General features: G+C 41.4%; 1 protein-coding gene across 1 annotated transcript in view; it reads right to left on the reverse strand.

Annotated features, from left to right (window-relative positions):
* Positions 1-4,013: 4,013 nt before the first annotated feature.
* LOC126199296 (venom carboxylesterase-6-like) overlaps positions 4,014-22,171 on the reverse strand; it is an 85,108-nt gene continuing 66,950 nt past the window's right edge. Inside the window, exons 8-10 of the mRNA XM_049936121.1 lie at positions 19,330-19,462; positions 9,463-9,592; positions 4,014-4,365 (exon numbers count right to left, since the gene is read on the reverse strand). Coding sequence (XP_049792078.1) covers positions 4,218-4,365; positions 9,463-9,592; positions 19,330-19,462 — 411 coding nt within the window. The 3' untranslated portion in view covers positions 4,014-4,217. The remainder of the gene's footprint in view (positions 4,366-9,462; positions 9,593-19,329; positions 19,463-22,171) is intronic.

Here is a 22,171-nt window from a genome sequence, read left to right on the forward strand (position 1 = left end):
GGCCGGCACACCGCAACTGTCGACGCCCTCTTCATCTGGTTTCTGGCAGCAGGAAGCCAGATGACGGGGTACGGCCGGAAGCTGCACGTTCCCTGCATCCACAGCTTCCGGTCCATCAGAGCGTCCACGCTGTTGCATCCCCCATCGTGGTCGCACTCTATACACGACGATGGTCGGTCGCTTTGGGGGGGGGGGGGGAGGAATGATCTGGCGTAACCACAAGCGCAGGCACGAAGAAGACACGGAATGCAAGAACAGAGATGGCGGTGAGGAAACGTCGGTCTATGGTGCGCGGAACTGGACCACGCCGCGGCAAGAGTGACATACATTCAAGAAGCCTTTCATCCCCTATTGCATTACCTTAGGAGTGGAATTTCGGACAATCCCTTCTCAAACGACGCCTACACTATAACATCCACAGCCTCTCCAAACTTCAAGTTTCTATCGTCAGCGATTTGGGTTGGGCGATGATGAGTCAGTGTATCAGTCTAACTCATTTCATCCCCTTAGGGATTGAATTTTCAAAAACAGTGAAACACGTATTTCACATCTCCAATCGATAACACAAACAACAATTTTCAAAGATCTATCCTTAAAATCACTTTGGCAATGCAATTTTTCATAAAACGTTTCATCCCCTATGTCACCTCCTGGGGGGTTAAATTTCCAAAAAAAAAAAAAAAAAACCAGTAACATACGTTTATTTTATATCTGACAGGGAAGCCAAGTACAAATTTTCACAGATTCATTTTCAAAAATGCTTGCAGAATGAAATATTTTCATGAAAGCTTTCATCCCCCGTTTCACTCCCATAGGGACTGAATTTCCAAAAGCGTATTTTTTTATTTCCAACTGAGAAGCCAAATTTAAATTTTCACTGATTTGGCTTTAAAATATTTTCATAAGAAATCTCATCCCCTGTTTCACCCCATTAGGGGTTCAATATCCAAAAACACTCAAACAAGTATTCTTTATTTGTAACCAAGGAGTCAAAAACAGTGTTCATCGATGTAGCTTCAAAAATACTTTAGTGATCGTTTAAGAATTATATATTTTCACAAAAAGGTTTCACCCACTATTTCACATCCATAGGATCAAATTTCCAAAAATGCTGAAACACGCATTCCTTTATTTCTGACCTAGAAACCAAATACCAATTTTCGTAGTTCTAGTTTCAAAATTGCCTTCATAACGACATTTTTTTTAAAAAAACCTTGTTCCCCTATTTCATGCCCGTTAGGGTTGGAAATTCGAAAAATCCTTCCTTAAACGACGCCTAAACTACAAGATCCATGCCTTCTCCAAATTTCAAGTTTGTATCCTTAGCGGTTTGGGCTGGATGATGATCAGTCAGTCAGTCAGTCAGTCAGTCAGGTCATTGCCTTTTATATACAGCGATTTCTCAAATCAACATCATTATTTCTCAACAGGTTGTAATCGTACAGGGAGAATGAGGTATCGTTAGAAAGGTTTTTTAAATGACACTGCCTACCGATTTTACTCTAAAACTTATTGTTTGTGGGAAACTTTAACATAAAAGAGACTTTTAACTATCATAGTTTCATACATATATTTTACGAAACTAACTTATTAATCACGAATAAGAGACTGCGTTATTATGTTACCTAATTAAAACTACAGTTTTATTTGCTGTAAAGTACTTATTGAACGGATAATTTGTATACAGCTTTGTCACAGATAATAACTACTGCAGACTTTACTAAACGAGTACAGCTACTGTTCCGAACGACAAACATATTAGTCACTCTTTCTTTCATTTGTGATTTACATCTTGGTAGTATAGCCTAACGTGCTTGGGAAATTGTAATTGAAAATGTTTTTCAAGTAAGAGTTATTGGTTATGCGGCCCTACTGACAGTCCCTGATCAACATTTCGATTACAAAACACATTTTTGGACATATGAAAATGTATCAAGAAGAACGTATCATCAGTTCGTGACTATTATTTCACGTCGTTCGAATCATATTTAATTATGTTTTCTCACACTTACCACAACTGCCCTTATCCCAACGACTGCACTTTTCCGAATACTGTCATTATTTAAAACTATAAAACTGTGAAAGTTTCGCTCGAGTCCACTGGTTTGAATAATTGTAAAAAGATTTCTGATGCGAGATTTAATACTATTTTTGTTGTTGGCTGTAGAAAGGTGCTCGCCGTCCTAATTTCAGATGGCATCGGCATAGAGGTGTACACCTTGACTATTGCATCAGACGAATTGGTTGCACAGCAACTGTAGTGCAAATCAGAACCAACGTTGCACCCATTGTGTCTCCTAGAACCATCAGAAAACGTCTTTTGGAAGCTAAAATGTGAGCAAATGTATCGCTCTTCAATATTTCTAATTCGTCACTATTCAGCCTACATTATGTGGTGCAATGAAAATCAGAAATCTGAGCAAGAATGGCACCTAGTTGTATTTAGTGAAAATGTGCAATTCTGTCTAGTTGGTAGTGAGAGTGTCTCAGGTAGCACCATGCGGCCCAACTAAGGGCATCGTGATGTCCAGAAGCGTCGCTCACAATAATCCCACATATCTGTTGTTCATCAAGAGTGCACAGAGAAGTTAAGGGCATCTTTAGAATCCCATCAGATCCATTGTTCCATCATTATTACAGGATGTCCCAGGAGGAATGGTCAGTATTGAGAAATTTGACAGAAACGATCATCGAAGGAAAAAAGTGTAGTGAACTTGGGCCACATGTACACCTTAAGAGCTCTGAGCACTTCATCATTTTTAATACTGTGAAACAAATCTCTTTTACTTCAAGCACTATGCTTATCGTATTTTGGCGAAAGGTAGCAAGGACGAAAATAAGAAAAACTTTGTAGCAAACATTTTCTCTGAAATGCATACCTCAAGAACTATGAACACTTGTTCAGCAGAAAAGCTGTGTTTCACAGTAGCAAAGATGAAGAAGTACCCATAGCTCTTATGGTATATATCTCAGACTCCATGTTTTAACAGAAGTTTTTCTGTGAATGATCCTCCCTGTTATTCCATGAATATTTAGCATTCCTCTTGGGACCCCCTGTATAATGAAAGGGAGATCTGCTCTTACAAAAGGACAATGCTCATGTATACATTACTTGGAGAATACTTGTGATGGTGTGCTACAAGAAGCACTCCAAGAAGTGTGTGATCATGATGAAAATTGTGTATAAATCAAAAATCGTTGTACAGTAGGGACTAACAGAACGAGGCAGTGCAGTAGTAAACACACTGACCTTATATTTGGGAGGACAGAGTTTGCTCTGTTCGAGGTCCTAATTTAGGTTTTCCCAAATGCTGGAATGCCTCGTTCAACAAGGCTACGTCGAACCATCTGTTCCATCCTCACAAAAAACATACTTATAAATTCATGTGAAAATAACACTTTGGAGCAGTCGTTTTTGAATTTCCACTACTGTATTTTCCTAAAAATGGTTCAAATGGCTCTGAGCACTATGGGACTTAACATCTTAGGTCATCAGTCCCCTAGACTTAGAACTACTTAAACCTAACTAAGCTAAGGACATCACACACATCCATGCCCGAGGCAGGATTCGGACCTGCGACCGTAGCAGCAGTGTGGTTCCGGACTGAAGTGCCTAGAACCGCTCGGCCATAGCGGTCGGCTTATTTTTCCTTCACGATGCAGATGTGTAGCAGTTCTTGCTGAAGTGTTAAGCACCATCACATGCCAAAATAACCCCGAATAAACTCACAATTTAGCCGGCCGCGGTGGTCTCGCGGTTCTAGGCGCGCAGTCAGGAACTGTGCGACTGCTACGGTCGCAGGTTCGAATCCTGCCTCGGGCATGGATGTGTGTGATGTCCTTAGGTTAGTTAGGTTTAAGTAGTTCTAAGTTCTAGGGGACTGATGACCACAGCAGTTGAGTCCCATAGTGCTCAGAGCCATTTGAACCATTTTTGAAACTCACCATTTGCATGCCGAATCTTTTCATAGCCGAGGCGCTCAAATATAAAATGAGTCAGTACTTTTCTACTTGTTTTCTTTATTGAAGTGTTCTGTTTGGAGCTATCAAAACAGTACACAGCACTGTGACTTCCCATGAAGCACATGAGTCCATTTTGACACGCCATGTTACGAAACATTGCGTGTTAAACATGCTGAGCGAACAACAGTGACAAATATAATATCAGTCGTGCGCAGGAAGTATAGCAATGGCGCATGTCAACGATTACATAAAGTTCAGAGGGGGATATTCTGTTGCCAGAATTCCATGCGTTCCTTGAACAAGGCTTGCTCCAGATTGACGGTGTCTGTGATGTGCGCATAATAAAGATTTGTGTTGTCGAAAGGCTCCCAGATGAACTCGTCACCTTCTGGAGATGGTGTTCTGTAAAAGAAAGAAATGTCGCAATTATTTATAGTTCAGAAACGTTGCGTTGTGTGAGGCTGCTTCCAGTAAGATTATTAAACCTTTGTAGTGGGAGGTTGGCCGTATGCCAGTACCAGAACTGTGCTTTTACTTCCGTGCTGTAGTCTGGTCGCCTGGCGAAATTAAAAATTTGTACTCCTTCATACAAGCTTCTCACACTGAAAGCGCCAAAATGTGAAATCACAGATAATGAAGACTACATTGTGCTTAGTACACGGTCCAGTCACATCAATGTGACCACTCGTCAAAAGCCTGAATAGCCCACCTTCCGTAGCGCGGACGTGCATAAAGACAGCCAGTCAGATTCTGGAAGGTACAGACAGGGCTGTGGAGCCATACGGACTCCAGTGCTGTGGTCAGCTCTGCTAGGTTCCATGGTACCACCTCATCGAGGTAGTATAACAAAAAAGAAACGGAATAATATTGGCGTGGACGGAGCTTGTGTAGTAACCATTTCTGTTGCTAGGGTATAGTGCAACTCATTGCCGGTTCAGCGCCACCTGTGTTGTCGACTTGAATTGATCTGTTCATCTGCAGTGATTGTTTTTGCTAGTGCTGTTTTGTTCTTGTTTAGTTTTTTATGATGGAAAATTTAAATGCACAATGTACAGCACCGAAATGTTGTTTTACACTCGGTAAAAATGCCGCTGAAACTGTTTTAATGTCGAAAACAACTTACCAAGATGAAGCTATGGGAAAAACTCAAGTGTACGAAAGGTTTGTTCGATTTAAAAATGGCGACATGTCTATTGGTGACAAACCTCGTTCTGCACGTCCATCAACTACCCGAATCGACAAAAATATTGAAAAATTCGAGAGCTTGTGCTCACAGACCGTCGACAGACAATTGATCAACTGTCAGAGATTAGTGGGTTGTCTTGGCGCTAGGTTCAGGAAGATTTCGGGATGAAAAGGGGTGCTGCCAAGTTTGTTCCTTGGGTGACTGACAATCAAAAGGAACATCGAGCTGAAACTTGACGTTCTTTGAAACAACAGCTTGAAACTGATCCAGATTATCTGCCGGAGGTCATTGCTGATGATGAGTCATGGTGCTATGTTTACGACCCAGAAACAAAGCAACAGTCAAGCCAGTGGAAGACGTTATCGTCACCCTCTCCAAAAAAATGTCGTCCAGTCAAATCATGCATCAAAACAACGCTGATTTGCTTTTTTGATGCTAAGAGCGTAGTTCATTCAGAGTTTGTTCCACCAGGTCAGACCGTCAATTAAATTTTATTTGGATGTTTTACGAAGACTGTGCAACAGTGTTCGTCCAAAAAGACCCGATTTGCGGTCAACAGGAGACTGGTTCTTCCACTGCTACAACCCACCTACACGCACAGCCATCTCTGTTAGACAGTTTTTAGCTAAAAATGGCATGGTTCGGCTGTCCCACGCGCCTTACTCGCCTGACCTGACTCTGGGCGACTGAAAAGGGGCATGAAAGGATATCGATTTGACAACATTGAAGAAGTCAAGAATAAAACGAGGGAGGAGCTGTCATCCATTTCTAAAGGTGACTATAAAAAACTTTTCGAAATGTGGAAGCACCGACGGGACAGATATACTAGTTGTAATGGAGAGTATTTTGGAGGCGATAAGTCTGTTTTTTATAGAGTTTGAAAATATATAGCTTTTAAGAAGTAATTCCGGTTTTTTGGGTACCTCCTCGTAAATCTGGGGGTTTTAATGACCGGGGGAGTACGGTAGACTCATCCTGGTGCTCTTTGAAACACAAACATACACTGTGAGCTGCGTGATACGTTGCATTGTTCTGCTGGTAGATGCAAACTGCTGAGGAAAAAAAAAACTGCATGTACGGATGGACATGGTTCCCAAGGATGGATGCAAGTTCATTTTAATCCGTTGTGCCTTCCAGGGAATGCCGTAAAAGTATTCCACAGATCATAACGCTCGCTCCTCTGGCCTGGACCCTTCCGACGATTGTTGCAGGGCTGTAGACACCAGAGGCCACCTGTCCAATGGAGCATAAAACGTGATTCATCTGAAAAAGCCACCTGTCGCCGCTCAGCGCACGTCCAATTGCGGTTATGGCGTGCAAACTCCGTCCTTCGTCACCTATGAACAGCAGCCAGCATGGGTGCATGAAGCAGGTGCCTGCTGCGAAGCCCCTTACGCAACAGCTTTCGCAGAATTGTCGTTGAGGAGGCACTGCTTGTAGCCCATTGGTTCATCTGGGCGATCAGTTGCTCGACAGTTGCACATCTGTTCACCCGTAGTCATCTCCGCAGCTGTAGTTCATCCCTGTCATCTAAGGCCCATGGTGCACCACAGTTGTCTTGGATAGCTCCATCTGTTTCCTCATTCCGACAACGACTGCAATGTTTTCCGCGTCCCGCCGACAAGCTTTATATACTCTCCACTGCTAGGGCGGCCACCTTCCGTCTATGACTAGGTATTGCACGTTGACTTCGAACACACCTGGTGGTCACATTAATGTGTAGAAAAATGTAAGTTAGTGTGGATGAATAGGAAAAAACAAATCCATAATGTTCGGATACAGCATTAGCAGTATCCTGCTTGACACAGTCACGTCGTTAAAATATCTATTACTAGGTGATATGAAATGGAACAAATATGGGAGGACTGAGGTAGGAAAAGCGAATGGTCGACTTCGGTTCATTGAGAGAATTCTAGAAAAGTGCGGTTCATCTGTAAAGGAGATCACAGATAGGACGCTAGTGCGACTTATTCTTGAGTACTGCTCATGTGTTTGGGATCCATACCAGGATAGATTAAAGGAAGGCGTCGAAGCAATTCAGAGGTGGGCTGCTAGGTTTGTTGCTGGTGGGTTCGACAACATGCAAATGTTGCAGAGTTGCTTCAGGAACTCAAATGCGACATTCTTTTCAAGGAACTCTATTCAGAAAATTTAGAGAACCGGCATTTGAAACTGACTGCAGAACGATTCTGTTGCCTCCCACATACATTGCATGTAAGGACCACGAAGATAAGACACTAGAAATTAGGGTTCATACGGAGGTGTACAGACAGTCGTTTTTCCCTCGTTCTACACTGATCATCCAGAACATTACGACCACCGATCCATCTACAGAAATCCATCCAGCAGACAGCAGCATCACCTGGCGAGGAATGACTGCTAGTCAAACACAAGAACAGTGCATGTAGTATCAGTTAGCGTGCTGACCGTGTGTAGAGTTAGGAAGGAGCGCGATCTATTTGAGTTTGACTGAGGGCAGATTGTGAAGGCCTGAGGGCTCGACACGAGCATTTCGGAAACTGCAGAACGTGTCGGGTGTTCGAGGAGTGGCGTGGTAAGTGTCTTAAACAAGTGGCGAAACCAAGGTGAAATCTTGTCCAGACGTCATGGCGTTGGGCGGCTGTCTCTCATTACAGATGCCGGATGTCAGAGGCTGGGCTGACTGGTAAAGCAGGACAGGCGGCGCACTGTGACAGAACTAACATCAGACTTTAATGGTGGGTAGAGTACAAGTGTGCCTGAAAATACAGTGCACTCAACACTCCTAACGATGAGCCCCCACAGCCTACGACCCACGTATGTGCCAGTGTTAACACTATGACATCAGCAGCTATGACTGAAATGGGTACGTGACCTTCAACCCTAGACTTTGGCGCAGTGCCAGAGCATTGCATGGTCTGATGAATCCCGACATCTTCCTCATCATACCGATGGGAGGGAGCGAATCCGTCGTCTTCCAGGGGAACAGCTCCTTGACACCCGTGCTGCGGGAAGGAGACAACTTGCTGCGGCTCCATTATGTTCTGGGAAATATTCACGTGGGCATCCATGGGTGCAGCGGAGGTCGCGCAAGGCACCATGATGACCAAGGAGTATCATACACTGGTTGCAGACCACGTACACCCCTTCATGACGATCATGTTTCCCGATGGCAGTGGCAGTTTTTGAAAATATAATGCGCCATGTCACAATGCCAGGAGTGTAATGGAGTGGTTCAAGGAACACAGTGGTGTGTTCCAATTGATAGGTTGGCTGCCTAACTAGCTAGATCTGAACCTGATCAAACACATCTGGGATGTGATTAAACATGGCTTCAGAGCTCATCGCAACCCTCCCCAGAATTTACGGTAATTAGGTGACTTTTGTGTGCAGATGTGATGCCAACTCCCTCCAGAGACCTACCAAGCCCTCTTTGCTTCCATGCCACGACGCGTCACCGCTGTTATCCTTGCCGAAAATGGGTATACCGGCTGTTAGGTAGCTGGTGATAATGTTCTAGCCGATCAGTGTATTTGAGAGTGGAACAGGTAAGGAAATGACTAGTAGTGGTACGGGGTAACCTCCGCAACGCGCCGTATCGTGGATATCGATGTAGATGTAGACTGTGTATAACTGATGAGTGTCACTCAAATACAGTTTTCTTTCGATTCTCCCCCCCCCCCGTTTGCCCTTTTGTCACTCGTTTTGATGTAAAAACCGTAAATATCGTCCACATATGTGTTTTTCACAAAATCTCTTGGTATTGTCACCTTTTATATATTTTAACCGTCCTTAAATACAGTTTATGTAACCTTTGGCTGAAGAGCGGTTTTTATCCACTGCCAGCCCACTTTTCCCCGTTCGGACACCATGCCGGCATTAGTAGTTCACATACGAAACTATCAAGTAGCAAGAAACAACAAGATACTATATTTGTAAACCAAAAGATGTTTAAACTTTTACATCGTAAAATACTATTACTCTGCATCTAAGTGAGGTAACAAGAATAAAACAAATGACTTACCATACACGAGACGACTGAAAATCAGAATAGTTTTAACTCAAAAGTAACGAAACAAACCTCCTCTGTCAAACTCACTGACAAGAACTAGTTTTACCTCTTCTCGGCAGGCAGCAGCACTGCTCACGGCAAAAAATATGCAGTGGCCACTTTTCGCGCCCGTATCACCTTCCCCCGCCATCCACTATCTACAGTCTTAGAGCGCTTTACACTATTAGGGAAGAGGTGCTGGGGTAGTAATAACAAAAGAAGAAAGGAACAAACTCCCTTAGCTGTTACAGTACATAAAACGCAGCTTGTGTCCTCCACTTACCCGTATTTAATGAAGTTGCTCCACAGCCGTATCATGGCCAGTCTCAACTGACCAAACGTCGTATTGGGATCTGGCAGCCCCATACGCTCGTTGTAGAACATCATGAAGCCCTGCGAGGCGTGGCTTGTACCTAAGTAAAAGAAACTCTGGCTGCAATTTTATAATAAAACAATTAGGATGTAACTAAATTTGAAAATGTGAAGTGTTTCAGAGGGAAGTGGAGCTCAAAACAGTGTTTCGGCATCACTGTCTGAACTGCCCCAGGTAATCACTGGGACAGTTCTTTGAAATTTATTACCAGTTTCAACGCCATATGCTTGTCTAATTGAAGTATATCACCATTTCTAATGATATCAAAAACCCAGACACGAAGCTTTAATATTGTACATTTCTGAATCAATTAACAACTGATACTAGGATTACAAATAAGTGAAAACTAAATGTACACCCACCATAATAACAAACGAAGAATGGGATGGATGATTAGAACAAATCAACGAGGCTACTTACACGTCTTATGAGCTAGTCTGATTCTATACCATCATCTATTCCGTAAGCATGGTTTCCACCATTTTTCTCACATTAGACGGTGCTCTATAGTATAGAGTCTGTACTATTAAGACGGAAAAAATAACTTAAATCTCAAGTGCCGTTCACAGTTAATATTCTCTTAACTTTTAAAGATTGTCATTTCAGCACATTGTCTTGCCTGTGAAACTCTGTGTACTACTTCCGTTAGTTGAACCTGATTTGCAGGAGCACATTATAATGAAAGTGGTTATGGTGAGACAAAATCCAATGACCAATCTTGAATAATATGAAATGACTGATTCCCAAATTAAAGACTCAAAACCCAGAAATCCACTGCCAAATAGCTATACGAAAGTGTATAAACGTCAACATATATAAACATTTTATGTAATTACTATGATTAGTATGGACATCTCAAAATGATAGACAACAATATACAATTATTCGTACTTTTTTTTTTAAATGTATTTTCCATAGATGACTTTGCATGAATAGATAAATATACGATATTATTTTCTTTGCTATATGTTGTCATAGGTAAATCTTTGTTCTTGTCCAGTACGAGTGCGGAGTAAGATTTATGTATGTGTTCAACTAGCGTGGAAGTTGAACTCAATTGTATTGCGAAGTGAAGTAACTAAAAATATATCTGTTCGACAACAGAAACTCAACGAGTGTTCATATCATTTAAGAAAATGAAACCGAGTATTCTCTAGACCAGTATATGAAGTTGCATTTCAGAATCTAGGATGGACATCGATTACGAGCCCATAATTTCCGACAATAGAGAAGAACAATAACAGATGAGTATTATGAAAACTGTTTATTTAAATTCTACCGATTGCTACCTCTCACTTACTATCTCAGCGTGCCAAATGCTGTGAAATTGTTACCAGCCGCCAAAATTTAACCTTACGGTACTTCCAAATTGATGAATCGGTTTTGGGCAATAAGAGGGTGCTGACTGTTAGAACATGTGGAAGAGCGTTGAATGACATTAACTGCTGAATCAAGATGAGAGTTGTAAGAGGTTCAGCACCCTGCTGGAGAAAATGTAATCTCGATGTATTGCTCATTTGCTAGAACGACAATTCACAGGCGCTACCTGAAACAAAATATCTTTGCCCTTGTTAAAAGAGAGCTGCAATAGTCGCAGGTCAGAGCAGTCTTTGCCACAGTTGCAGTGGCTCGCTGCTACACTGTTATGGTAGTCTGTCGCTGTTGTTAAAGTCACAGTGCAGAACAAATTATAAAATTTTATTATATGGAACTGAATAATAATTGTGATCAGCCGCAGAGCTAAATGATTCCATGGATTGAGATGATGGTGAACAAATGAATAACTGTTAATATAATGAAAAATCAACAGTGTAATTAAGTCAACCATCTATTGTAAGGTAAATTTTATTATATTTATTGGCATGCGCGTAGTTAAGTCACTTGTCTGACATGTTAATATAAATTTGTTTCAATGTTTTCTTTTGTGATTCGTCAGCACCAGTTGACCCATATTTGTAATATATTCCCGTGTAATGGATAGTAGATATTTATCAATAACGTAAAAAATATTCAGACTATAATTGTTTTTACTAGTCAACTATAAAAGTATAATTCCCCCTTAAGTCATTGCCAGTCCCGATCCAGTCATTTATCTAAATTAAAATATTCCAGAATTTTTGTCAGATCATAGTCACGTGCTGTTTAGTAATCAGACGACCAGCTGTGCAGCTGTGTCACTAAGTAAAGTCTGTTTTTCTAGTAATTCAGATCTCAGACAAACGTTATCCTATATTAGTAGATAGGCCAGAATTGCACTAAGGCGTGCCATTTACGAGCAGATATATAGACAGCGTTATCCGGCGACACCATCACGAGGTAAGAATTTTTCAGTTTATTTCTCATGGACAGATTCAGATTGATTTTACAGGGCCATGGCGTAGCGCTGCTTCCGTCAAAATTTATCAGTTTTTCATGAGTTAAGATTTATCAGTTTTCATACGTCAGAATTTAATTACCCAACTTTAATTATTTTTATTTTTTGTTCGGGAAGGTTACACACCATTATTTTATATTTTTTCATTTATACGGGAAGGTTACAGTTTGGGTACGGATGATAATCGAACTCGGATACTGAGAGTCCTGACTTACTGTCAAACAAAAGGTTCATTTGTTATGTCGTGCGGTGCCACTGAAAAAGATCTCTGGTATCTTATATTTGTAGTCATTGAGACAATGACGTCTCAGTTTTGGAAAACTCTATAATCACATGGCCTAAACTTCCCACATATCTCCATAAAGTTACATTCTAGCGTGACAACTTGCGCCCATCATACAGCACGCTATTTTTTCTCAACTACCTTCAGCTTTTAACATGTTACCTTGTCTTTCAAATATTCGCACACACTTCGAAACTCTGTACAACGAAGGTCTTAGGGAAGGCGGCGTTTAATTTGGAAGACATGAAGCGCCAACTACAACCGCTAACACTAGAGAACTATTCAAGATTTAGTGGTGTCACAACATTCATTAATTCCTCCATCGGAATGTAGTTTCGCCTGCGCAAAATGGTGTCTGCGTGCTCTTCTTCGAAGGTGTTTACGGAATTAGGAATGTTCACTCAGTTAAAATGGTTCAAATGGCTCTGAGCACTATGGGACTCAACTCCTGAGGTTATTAGTCCCCTAGAACTTAGAACTAGTTAAACCTAACTAACCTAAGGACATCACAAACATCCATGCCCGAGGCAGGATTCGAACCTGCGACCGTAGCGGTCTTGCGGTTCCAGACTGCAGCGCCTTTAACCGCACGGCCACTTCGGCCGGCTCACTCAGTTATTTTCACGACATTTTGTAACAGTTGTTAATGGGGAGCTATAATTTTTATTATTATAAGTTTAGAGAGTGTTTATAATTACGTATTATAACTAGAAAAAATGATATGAAATGATGCAGTTAAGGAATTACACACCAAATCTTACTGGCTCTGTTTTAGTTTTTGCGCTGGTGAACCAAGTAAGTGCAGATAGCAGCGAAAGAGAACGGTTGATGCGCGACATGGTTTGCTGATAAGGTCTAGTTACTCCTAACTCACCCAGAAAAGCGAAATCTTCAGTTCACTTTTCCCGTTCAGAAATCACCAGTTAATTTCACTCCATACTGATTGTCTTTAAATGTAAGGGACGTGGTTGCTACATCTATGAATTTCACGCTGTGCTGGCTTCAATAGCGCGAAAGCAAATTGACCATTGACTCCCAGTTCCATTACCAACGCATGTGAGTTTACATTCTTACCCGTTCCTGCATTTATTCCATTCGCGACTGAAAAGACGGGAAATGAAGTTAATAAAAGTCGAAAAATGTGCAAGGGTAGATCCTATATGTGTTTTGTACGCGACAACGTCAGCTGTTAACAAGCCCTACTTACCCCGAACTCACCCCGAATATCGTATTCTGCAGATCACCTTTACCGTTGCCATTAATTTAGCTCCATATTGAATCGGTGTAGTACTGATTCTGGGTCAGAGTACAAGAATGCAGGCGCTGAATAGTGCTGAATTTTTTCTCTCGCCTATTACATTCATTTTAATTTTTAATCAGGTAAGGTTGGCTGTCATTTGCTAAGTGTAGCGAAAATTCTGGGTTTTTCTTACATCTTCTCAGGGATGAGACTTGTGCCGAAGGCAGTATCATTATCAGTAGACACATCTTCGCTGTTTCTCAGATTATTTTGTGCACTGACGAGGAGAACACGGCTAATGCATCTCCCGAGTTCCCAGAAACTTCGCTCAGTGAAAGAGGGGTCAAAATAAGTGAACACGTATCTCGGTTTATCCGTAGATGTTTGACAGTTTCTGAGAAAACGACGGTCAAAGTTTTCGAGGTAATTCATGTGTATTTTAGTCAATAAACCATGTAAACAAAACGGTGGCGCAGTCGCCAGCGTCGTGGCTTTACTTTCCGCCCCGTGGTGGAAACCCGGTTATTATTTTTATTTCCGTTTTTCATTTGAGTATCTACGCATGCCTGTTGAACATTACTACATTAATGAGACTTCCTGGGAGATTAAATCTGCGTGCCGGATCGAGATTCGAACTCGGGACCTTTGCCTTTCGCGGGCAAGTGCTCTACCATCTGAGCTACCCAAGCACGACTCACGCCCCGTCCTCACAGCGTTACTGCTGCCAGTACCTCGTCTCCTACATTCCAAACTTTACAGAAACTCTTCTACGATGCCACGTCGTGCTGCGGCATTTGTGAGTGCTCGCGCGGATCCTACACGATATTATGCAGGTGTACCAGTTTCTTGGGCTCTTCACTGTGAAATAAGAGAAATCAGAGCTTGTAAAAAAAGACTTAAGTGTTAATTTTTCCCACGCGCTGTTAGAGGGTGAAACGTTAAAGAGTCCGAGCATAATTTGAAAAAAACCTCTGCCGCGCGGGACTAGCCGAGCGGTCTCAGGCGCTGCAGTCATGCATGGACTGTGCGGCTGGTCCCGGCGGAGGTTCGAGTCTTCCCTCGGGCACGGGTGTGTGTGTTTGTCATTAGGATAATTTAGGTTAGGTAGTGTGTAAGCTTAAGGACTAATGACCTTAGCAGTTAAGTCCCATAAGATTTCACACACATTTGAACTTTTTTTTTTTTTGAAAAAACCTCTGGCAGGTACTTAAATATGAAATGCAGAATAGTCAAGTAGATGTAATCATGCGATAGTAATGCCATGTAACCAGGTTGTGCTGTTGTTGGCTGTAATTCCCATCATCGCAACACTGAGGGGAATGAAGTAGTGCTTCATGCATTCTCCCGCAACGCAAGTCTGCAAAAGATGCTGGGTGTGACTGTTGCAAATGCTAGAAAACGTTCTCGTCATTTCAAAGAAACTGTTTATATTAGAGACTTGCCTTCTGGACTGCTAAGTTTACCGCGCAAACGAGGGCTTAAGAGTGAGGCATTTCCATCGTGTAATTTCCTTTACAGTAGTAGCGCCAGTGATAGCACACACTTGCAACAGCACGTGAGACATGTGGAAGATGCATAGGAACTTCAAAAGTGTTTTCCTCACGGAAGAAAGTGCTGATAAATGATTGTGATGACTCAGATAAAGACATTTTACTGAGCTCAGGTAAAGTCAGTGCAGAGGAGATACGCTCATCTGACAAATATGTGCATAAATAACGAGTACGTAATAAAGGTCTTCGAAGTCAACGACGTTTGCATGATGAAGAAGGTAACAAAACTACACTTTAGGGCATTTGCAAATTGAGTACTTTGCGCGCTGTTTCGCAAGAAAAGTTCCAGTTGTCTCAGGGAAAAATTCTGAAAACCTCTACCTGCAGTGCCAACCATGCTTTCTTGGACAAGACGCAGTATCAGTTGCCACGCAGGTAGTTTGAAGGATGCTTTAGCTAGGATAGTTAATTCACATGCTTTCTACAAATAAAGCCGGCCGGAGTGGCCGTGCGGTTCTAGGTGCTACTGTCTGGAACCGAGCGACCGCTACCGTCGCAGGTTCGAATCCTGCCTCGGGCATGGATGTGTGTGATGTCCTTAGGTTAGTTAGGTTTAATTAGTTCTAAGTTATAGGCGACTGATGACCTCAGAAGTTAAGTCGCATAGTGCTCAGAGCCAATTTAACCATTTGAACCATCGACAAATAAGGCTCGCGGGAGCGCTATAAGTCTCGATGTTTGGTTCCTGTTTGAGGCAGAAACAGGAGGTAAATATATGTGAGTGCAGGCTTTCTCGGCGAATTTTACGTATGAAGTCTTCACGGGTTGTCAGCCGAGTAGCGTCGTCTTCTCGTAGCAACGCTTCGATGGAATGCATCTCCATCATCTTCAGGCGAAGATGATGGAGACACATTCCATCGAAATGTTGCTACGAGACGACGACGCCACTCGGCTGACAACCCGTGAAGACTTCATATGAGGAGGTAAATAGTTTTTGGTTTAGCCCGGACCAGCGGCCATTTGTATAGTTATTCGAACATCGGGTCTTACTGTAGCTATATTACAGTATATTAAGCAAGGTTTGAATGCCGAAATCTTCCAAAATTTTTAGTTGGGCTGAAATTAAAACTCAACTAATGGCACCATTTGTATGTTCGCTATTCGGATTTTGCGTGTAAAATCAGCCACCCTTAAGTGATTCCGATCTGGAGCGAGACTGATCCTTCAAAATTTGTTCACCGGTATATCAGACCTTGGTCTAAGATAAGTTTTCACCCTTCGAAAAAATCTTACTTCGTCTGGATTTTACGTGTAAAAAAGCCCCAATTCTATACTTTAAATGGATCGGTGCAAGCTTTGCACGAAAATAGATAAATGGATAATGTCAAAAAGATTTTTTTAAATCTACTAATCTTTATTCGCTGTCAAGAGACGATGGTTTAAAGTCTAGCTAAATATAGCACGTAATATTCGTTCTTACCTGAACTGAATGTGCGGAAAGGGTTTAAAGTGAATCAAATAAATGGAAAATGCGTTAGTCCGCTATAATTGAAAACTGATTAAAAAATCTAGTCTTATTGGGATTTCACTCTCAAAAAACACGGTTTTTGTGAGGTTTCCTTACACGCGCCACTTCTGTGTTTCACTCTTGCGCGAATCGGTTCAAATTTTGTAAGAAGGTAGACACATACACGTAGTTAACAGTCTTTCTATTCTTTTGTGAAAGCTTTATCCTCTGCCACGATATGGCGGTCTAAATGTGCACATAAAATGCACGTAAAATCATGTTACTCGAATCGCACATGCTGAGACGTTTTAGTCATACGGATGATAAGAAAAAAAAATTATACTGAAATTATAAGAAGCGTTTGCCAAACTCTTTCATCATTTGGGCTTTACGTACGAAAAATTACGCATTTGCATATGAAACTGTGATTCGTGGACATGTGTTGCATTTTAAGCTCAGCATTTGAATATAATTTAAAAACACCCGGATAATTGCGCGGAGGACTCGTGCCCAAAGGGTTCTGTGCAAATCTAATTATGTACGCATATAGTTCATGCATCCTAGGAATCGAGAATCGCGAAAATTTTTTTCTGTTATTGATGTCGATACAGGCAAGATATACGTCTACCCATTCCTAAAGAAAAGCGGTCTTAACAAACGGACGGACAGACAGACAATCCGTTAACATAAGACCAAAAATGTTTTTCGTATTATAATTAAAAAGTAACAATTTTCGGATTTTTTCCGTTGCTTGTACTGTGAAACCTCGCATCTAGCCAAATATCATGATTCTAGGTCAACAACCTTTTGGTTTTGATGAATGAGTTTGTATCAAAATAAGTGACAAACTGCTGTATCTTTTGATGCATTGACTTAGGAGCTTAAAGTTTTACAACACCAATTGACCGTTGACCTTAATATGTGACATAAATTTCAATTTGATAAATGTGCCCATTTCTCAGAAAAGGGGTTTTTTACAACCGGACAGACAGACGGTCAAGGAAGTGATCCTATAAGGGTTCCGTTTTTACCGATTGAGGCAGGGAACCTTAAAAACCTGATTATTACTCTTCATTATCGTTTCGTTGTTCATGCATTAAATATTCTATTCAAACAACCGAGAAATCTTTGGACTTGCTAAACAATGCATGTATCAGTCCAGAAATATGCCCAATACTGTACGAAAAGATACACTGTTTGATCGAACATTTAAAGCTTTGTCGATGGCCACACAAAAAATTAAACTAATGCAAAAACTACTATGAAAATAACTGTCAGAAAAAAGGTCACTTTATTTATAACTAATATAAAACGTTTTACTGCATTTTCTTCGAAAACTTCTATGCTGTTGTTGTTGTGGTCTTCAGTCCTGAGACTGGTTTGATGCAGCTCTCCATGCTACTCTATCCTGTGCAAGCTTCTTCATCTCCCAGTACCTACTGCAACCTACATCCTTCTGAATCTGCTTAGTGTATTGATCTCTTGGTCTCCCTCTACGATTTTTACCCTCCACGCTGCCCTCCAATGCTAAATTTGTGATCCCTTGATGCCTCAAAACATGTCCTACCAACCGATCCCTTCTTCTAGTCAAGTTGTGCCACAAACTTCTCTTCTCCCCAATCCTATTCAAACTTCTATGCTATATTGTAGAAAATTTATTTTCTGGTAAAACAAGCTTAATTTCGACAATTTTAATAAGGACTGAAAAGATGAACGTATTTTGTGGAGCATAATTTGTTTCACCGTTCTTCTGCTTATTATTGTTAATTTGGGTTGGTCGTTGCAACATTTCTCGCCAAAATTATTCACGCGAGTTTTTCTAGCAGCGGTTGCTTAATTTTGAATTTTTATTGTTGAATACTTTAAACAACAACAGGGATTTTAAATAAGAGATAACAAGATGTACGCTTTCCAGTTGCTATTATTATTCAGCGTGCGATGTAGTAAGCTTTTAAGTAAGGTTATTTATGTGATATGGTCATATCGTAAATTTATCTATATAATATGAGCTATTTACATACATTATTATCTTAAATTTCACATGGTATTTGATATTTCGTTCGGTATCCTGTTTATGTTTGCTGTTATTTTGTGCAGTGTATTAGGTATTTATGGCTATTTTTCATATGTTTGTATATATGGTCTCATGTGTATATGAATAAAATGTGTGCATCTATAAAATAAAAACAATTTCAGAAACAATAAAAAAATTAAACAAAATTAAAAAATTAAAATATAATACAAAATAACACGAAAATTATGAAAAATTTAAAACAATTAAAAATAAAACAAGAAACCTCCTGTTGGCATGTGACCTTGACGTGATGGTGAGGCTTGTACTGGACATGTTCAACCATCTCAAGCAGGTTACCATAAAGGAGCCAGACTAATTATGCCCAACTCAAGCAACATGGTTCGAAACACAATAAAAAACATATACCGGATCAGTCGTCGCCCGAGACAACAAAAATCTATATTGTTTGCCAAGTTACGGCGGTTTAATGTCAAAATTACGGTAGAGTAAAAGTTGGGAACCAGAATAAAATGCTCGTATCATAACACAAGAAATCTTACTCGTGCTTCAGCTAGCATGTGTAGCCAACCACCATTCAGGACCACACGCATCATTAACTTATCAAGCAATAGTTTTTATTCTTATCAATGAACTTCATTTCATTCAGTGGATGAAGTGCGGCATAATGGCCACTGCCGGCAGGCCCTAGGATTGTGTGGAATGTGAATAGCAGGTAAGTTTTTGTTTAAAAAGATAAAATAAAAAAAGAAACGAGTGCACGGCAACAGATGAGAAGGGGGTCGTGGGAAAATTGTGTCACTATGAATCATCAGAAAAAAACTTTTTAAGTTGTTGTAGACCAGACGTACCATACGTGCCGTTGCCAAGCTCCGGTCCTCGGTAATCGAACAGGTGGTAGTAGATGGGCCCGGCGTCGGAATGGTTAGATGCTGCCCTCACTGTGGCGTCAGCCGGCTCGCCCCAGTATATGTCGGTACACATCTGGAACGCGAGAAACAAACATACATACCATGTACCGTCGCCGTCGGCTGATACTCGTTTCCGAGTTTTCATTTCTCTCCTGAGATTTCCTTTGTCACGGTTCAGGCGTGGAAGTGTCGTTGATGGGTAGCAATCCACTCCTAGCGTGGAACAGGCGGCCGCAGACATTACAGCTGATGGAAGGTGGAGGACGTGACTGAGCCTGGAGGAGTTTACGTCTCCAGCGTTTGTCATTCTCCATTCTTCGACGTTCCAGCTCAAAGTTTTGAAGAGCAATTGAGGTAACTGAGCGCCAGCGACGTCGATCTTCCGCTACTGTGGACCAGTTACTCGAGTCGATGTTCAAGTTTTTCAGATTTTTCTTGTACTGATCCTTATAACGTTTGAGAGGGGCAACTTGTGGCCTTTTACCTGTGCTCACTTCACTGTACAGCATTTGGCGTGGATGTCTGTCATTTTTCATCCGCTGGACATGTCCGACCCATCTGAGTTGATGCCCAATGATAAGAGCTTCCATGCTATAAATTTTTGCTTTCTCAAGAACAGCCGTGTTGGATATGAAGTCATCCCATTTCAGGTTCATGATATATCTTAGCTTCTGTTGGTTGAAGCGTTCTAGTTTCTTCAGATCACAGCAGTATAACGTCCAGGTTTCGCAACCATATAGCAGGGTGGAAATGACTACAGCTTTGTACACCATCAGTTTGGTGTACAGTGATAGGTCTTTATTCAGTAAGACACGCTTTGTAAGACGTCCAAATGCTACATGGGCGGCATGTAATCTATTCTCCACATCTTTTCCAGATGAGCAGTTAGATGACAGTATGCTTCCTAGGTAGAGGAAATGGTCCACTTGTTCCAAGGGTGTATCATAAATGGATATGCTGAAATCCGGAACGGAGGAGCCAGGAGTTGGCTGCGCCATCACCTTTGTCTTTGGAATATTGATGGAAAGACCAAATCGTTCGTACGCCCTGCTGAAGGAATCAACTGACAGCTGCAACTCTGAATGAGCTGGAGAAGCATTGTCATCAGCATACTGCAGCTCTGTCACACGAGTGGTACTGGTGAACCTTTTTGAATGGAGTCTGGACTGGTCGAATAATCCTCCATCGAATCTGTACTTTATTTCTATTCCTGCATTGTTTACGGATGCCAGATACAATGCAAATAATGTTGGTGCAAGAACGCATCCTTGTTTAAGCCCACTTGTTATTGGGAATTCACCAGTTGTTTCATTCTGGCAGAGGACCTGTCCAGTCATATCATCGTGGAGAGCTTCAATCAAGTCAACAACATGTTCATGGCAGCCGAAGCGTTTTGAGACCATCCACATGGCTTCTCTGGGAACTGTATCAAAGGCCTTTTCTAGATAATAGAAAACAAGTAGTAAAGGCTTTTGCTGTTCTCTGCACTTCTCCATGTACCGTATCACAAGAACTATTCTATTATTGATCAACAGAAACTGCGTATAGTTACTGATGTATCTCCTGTGCTGTAGCTATATAGATTTGTTGAGTAGTTCCCTTTATGTGTTTTCCTCGTGTTCCACATATAAAAAAATCAGCAGTTTTATCCATGACACCCTGCGTATGGATATAACTGCAGATATTTTTATACGTGGCGCCTTAATATGAACATTCATCTGTGTGTTGACTGTTTTGCCTCTGCGTAGAACAGTCTTACCACGAACACATCACAAACTTAGGACCTGATGTTTTCTGCACAGTCGTGAATGCGCCGGTAAGTGGACTACTACATATAAATGCAGATATTTTTATACGTGGCGCCTTAATATGAACATTCATCTGTGTGTTGACTGTTTTGTCTCTGCGTAGAACAGTCTTACCATGAACACATCACAAACTTAGGACCTGATGTTTTCTGCACAGTCGTGAATGCGCTGGTAAGCGGACTCTCATTGTGGACCAACTGTTCTGCGTCCATGTGTCCACACTTCAACACCTGACCTGCTGCCACATGAACTTCGTAATACTTACCAACACAAAAAATACAACTGGTGATAGCTATAATTATTAGTCTGCAAATGACGTAAGTATATCATCTATGAAGGAGTATGGACTTAGAGACAAGGGAAGCTGAGAATAAAACAGTTAACTTAAAAATATGGTGCAGACTGTGGCATAAGCCCGTGACACGAATATATCCCTGACTGTAGGTCGAGTGCAACCTTTCTTGACGTCGATGCTACGAGGGGGAGGGTGACAGGCCCATCGTCCTAGCCACCTTGTACTCCTGGGAATGATTTCTGGCACACATTTGATAACAGGCTGATTGGACTTGGCCAATCCTGGAGGAACTAGAATGAGCAAAAATCCCCACTCTATCCAGGATTGAAATTTTAGGGTGGAGGTTACACTCAACAACCGAGCTAGGTTGATAATTGGCTCCTTTTACCGACCTCCCGACTCAGCAGCATTAGTGGCAGAACAACTGAGAGAAAATTTGGAATACATTTCACATAAATTTTCTGAGCATATTATAGTCTTAGGTGGAGATTTCAATTTACCAGATATAGACTGGGACACTCAGATGTTTAGGACGGGTGATAGGGACAGAGCATCGAGTGACATTATACTGAGTGCACTATCCGAAAATTACCTCGAGCAATTAAACAGAGAACCGACTCGTGGAGATAACATCTTGGACCTACTGATAACAAACAGACCCGAACTTTTCGACTGTGTA

This window comes from Schistocerca nitens, chromosome 8 (genome assembly GCF_023898315.1).
Source record: "Schistocerca nitens isolate TAMUIC-IGC-003100 chromosome 8, iqSchNite1.1, whole genome shotgun sequence".
Lineage (NCBI taxonomy): Eukaryota > Metazoa > Arthropoda > Insecta > Orthoptera > Acrididae > Schistocerca > Schistocerca nitens.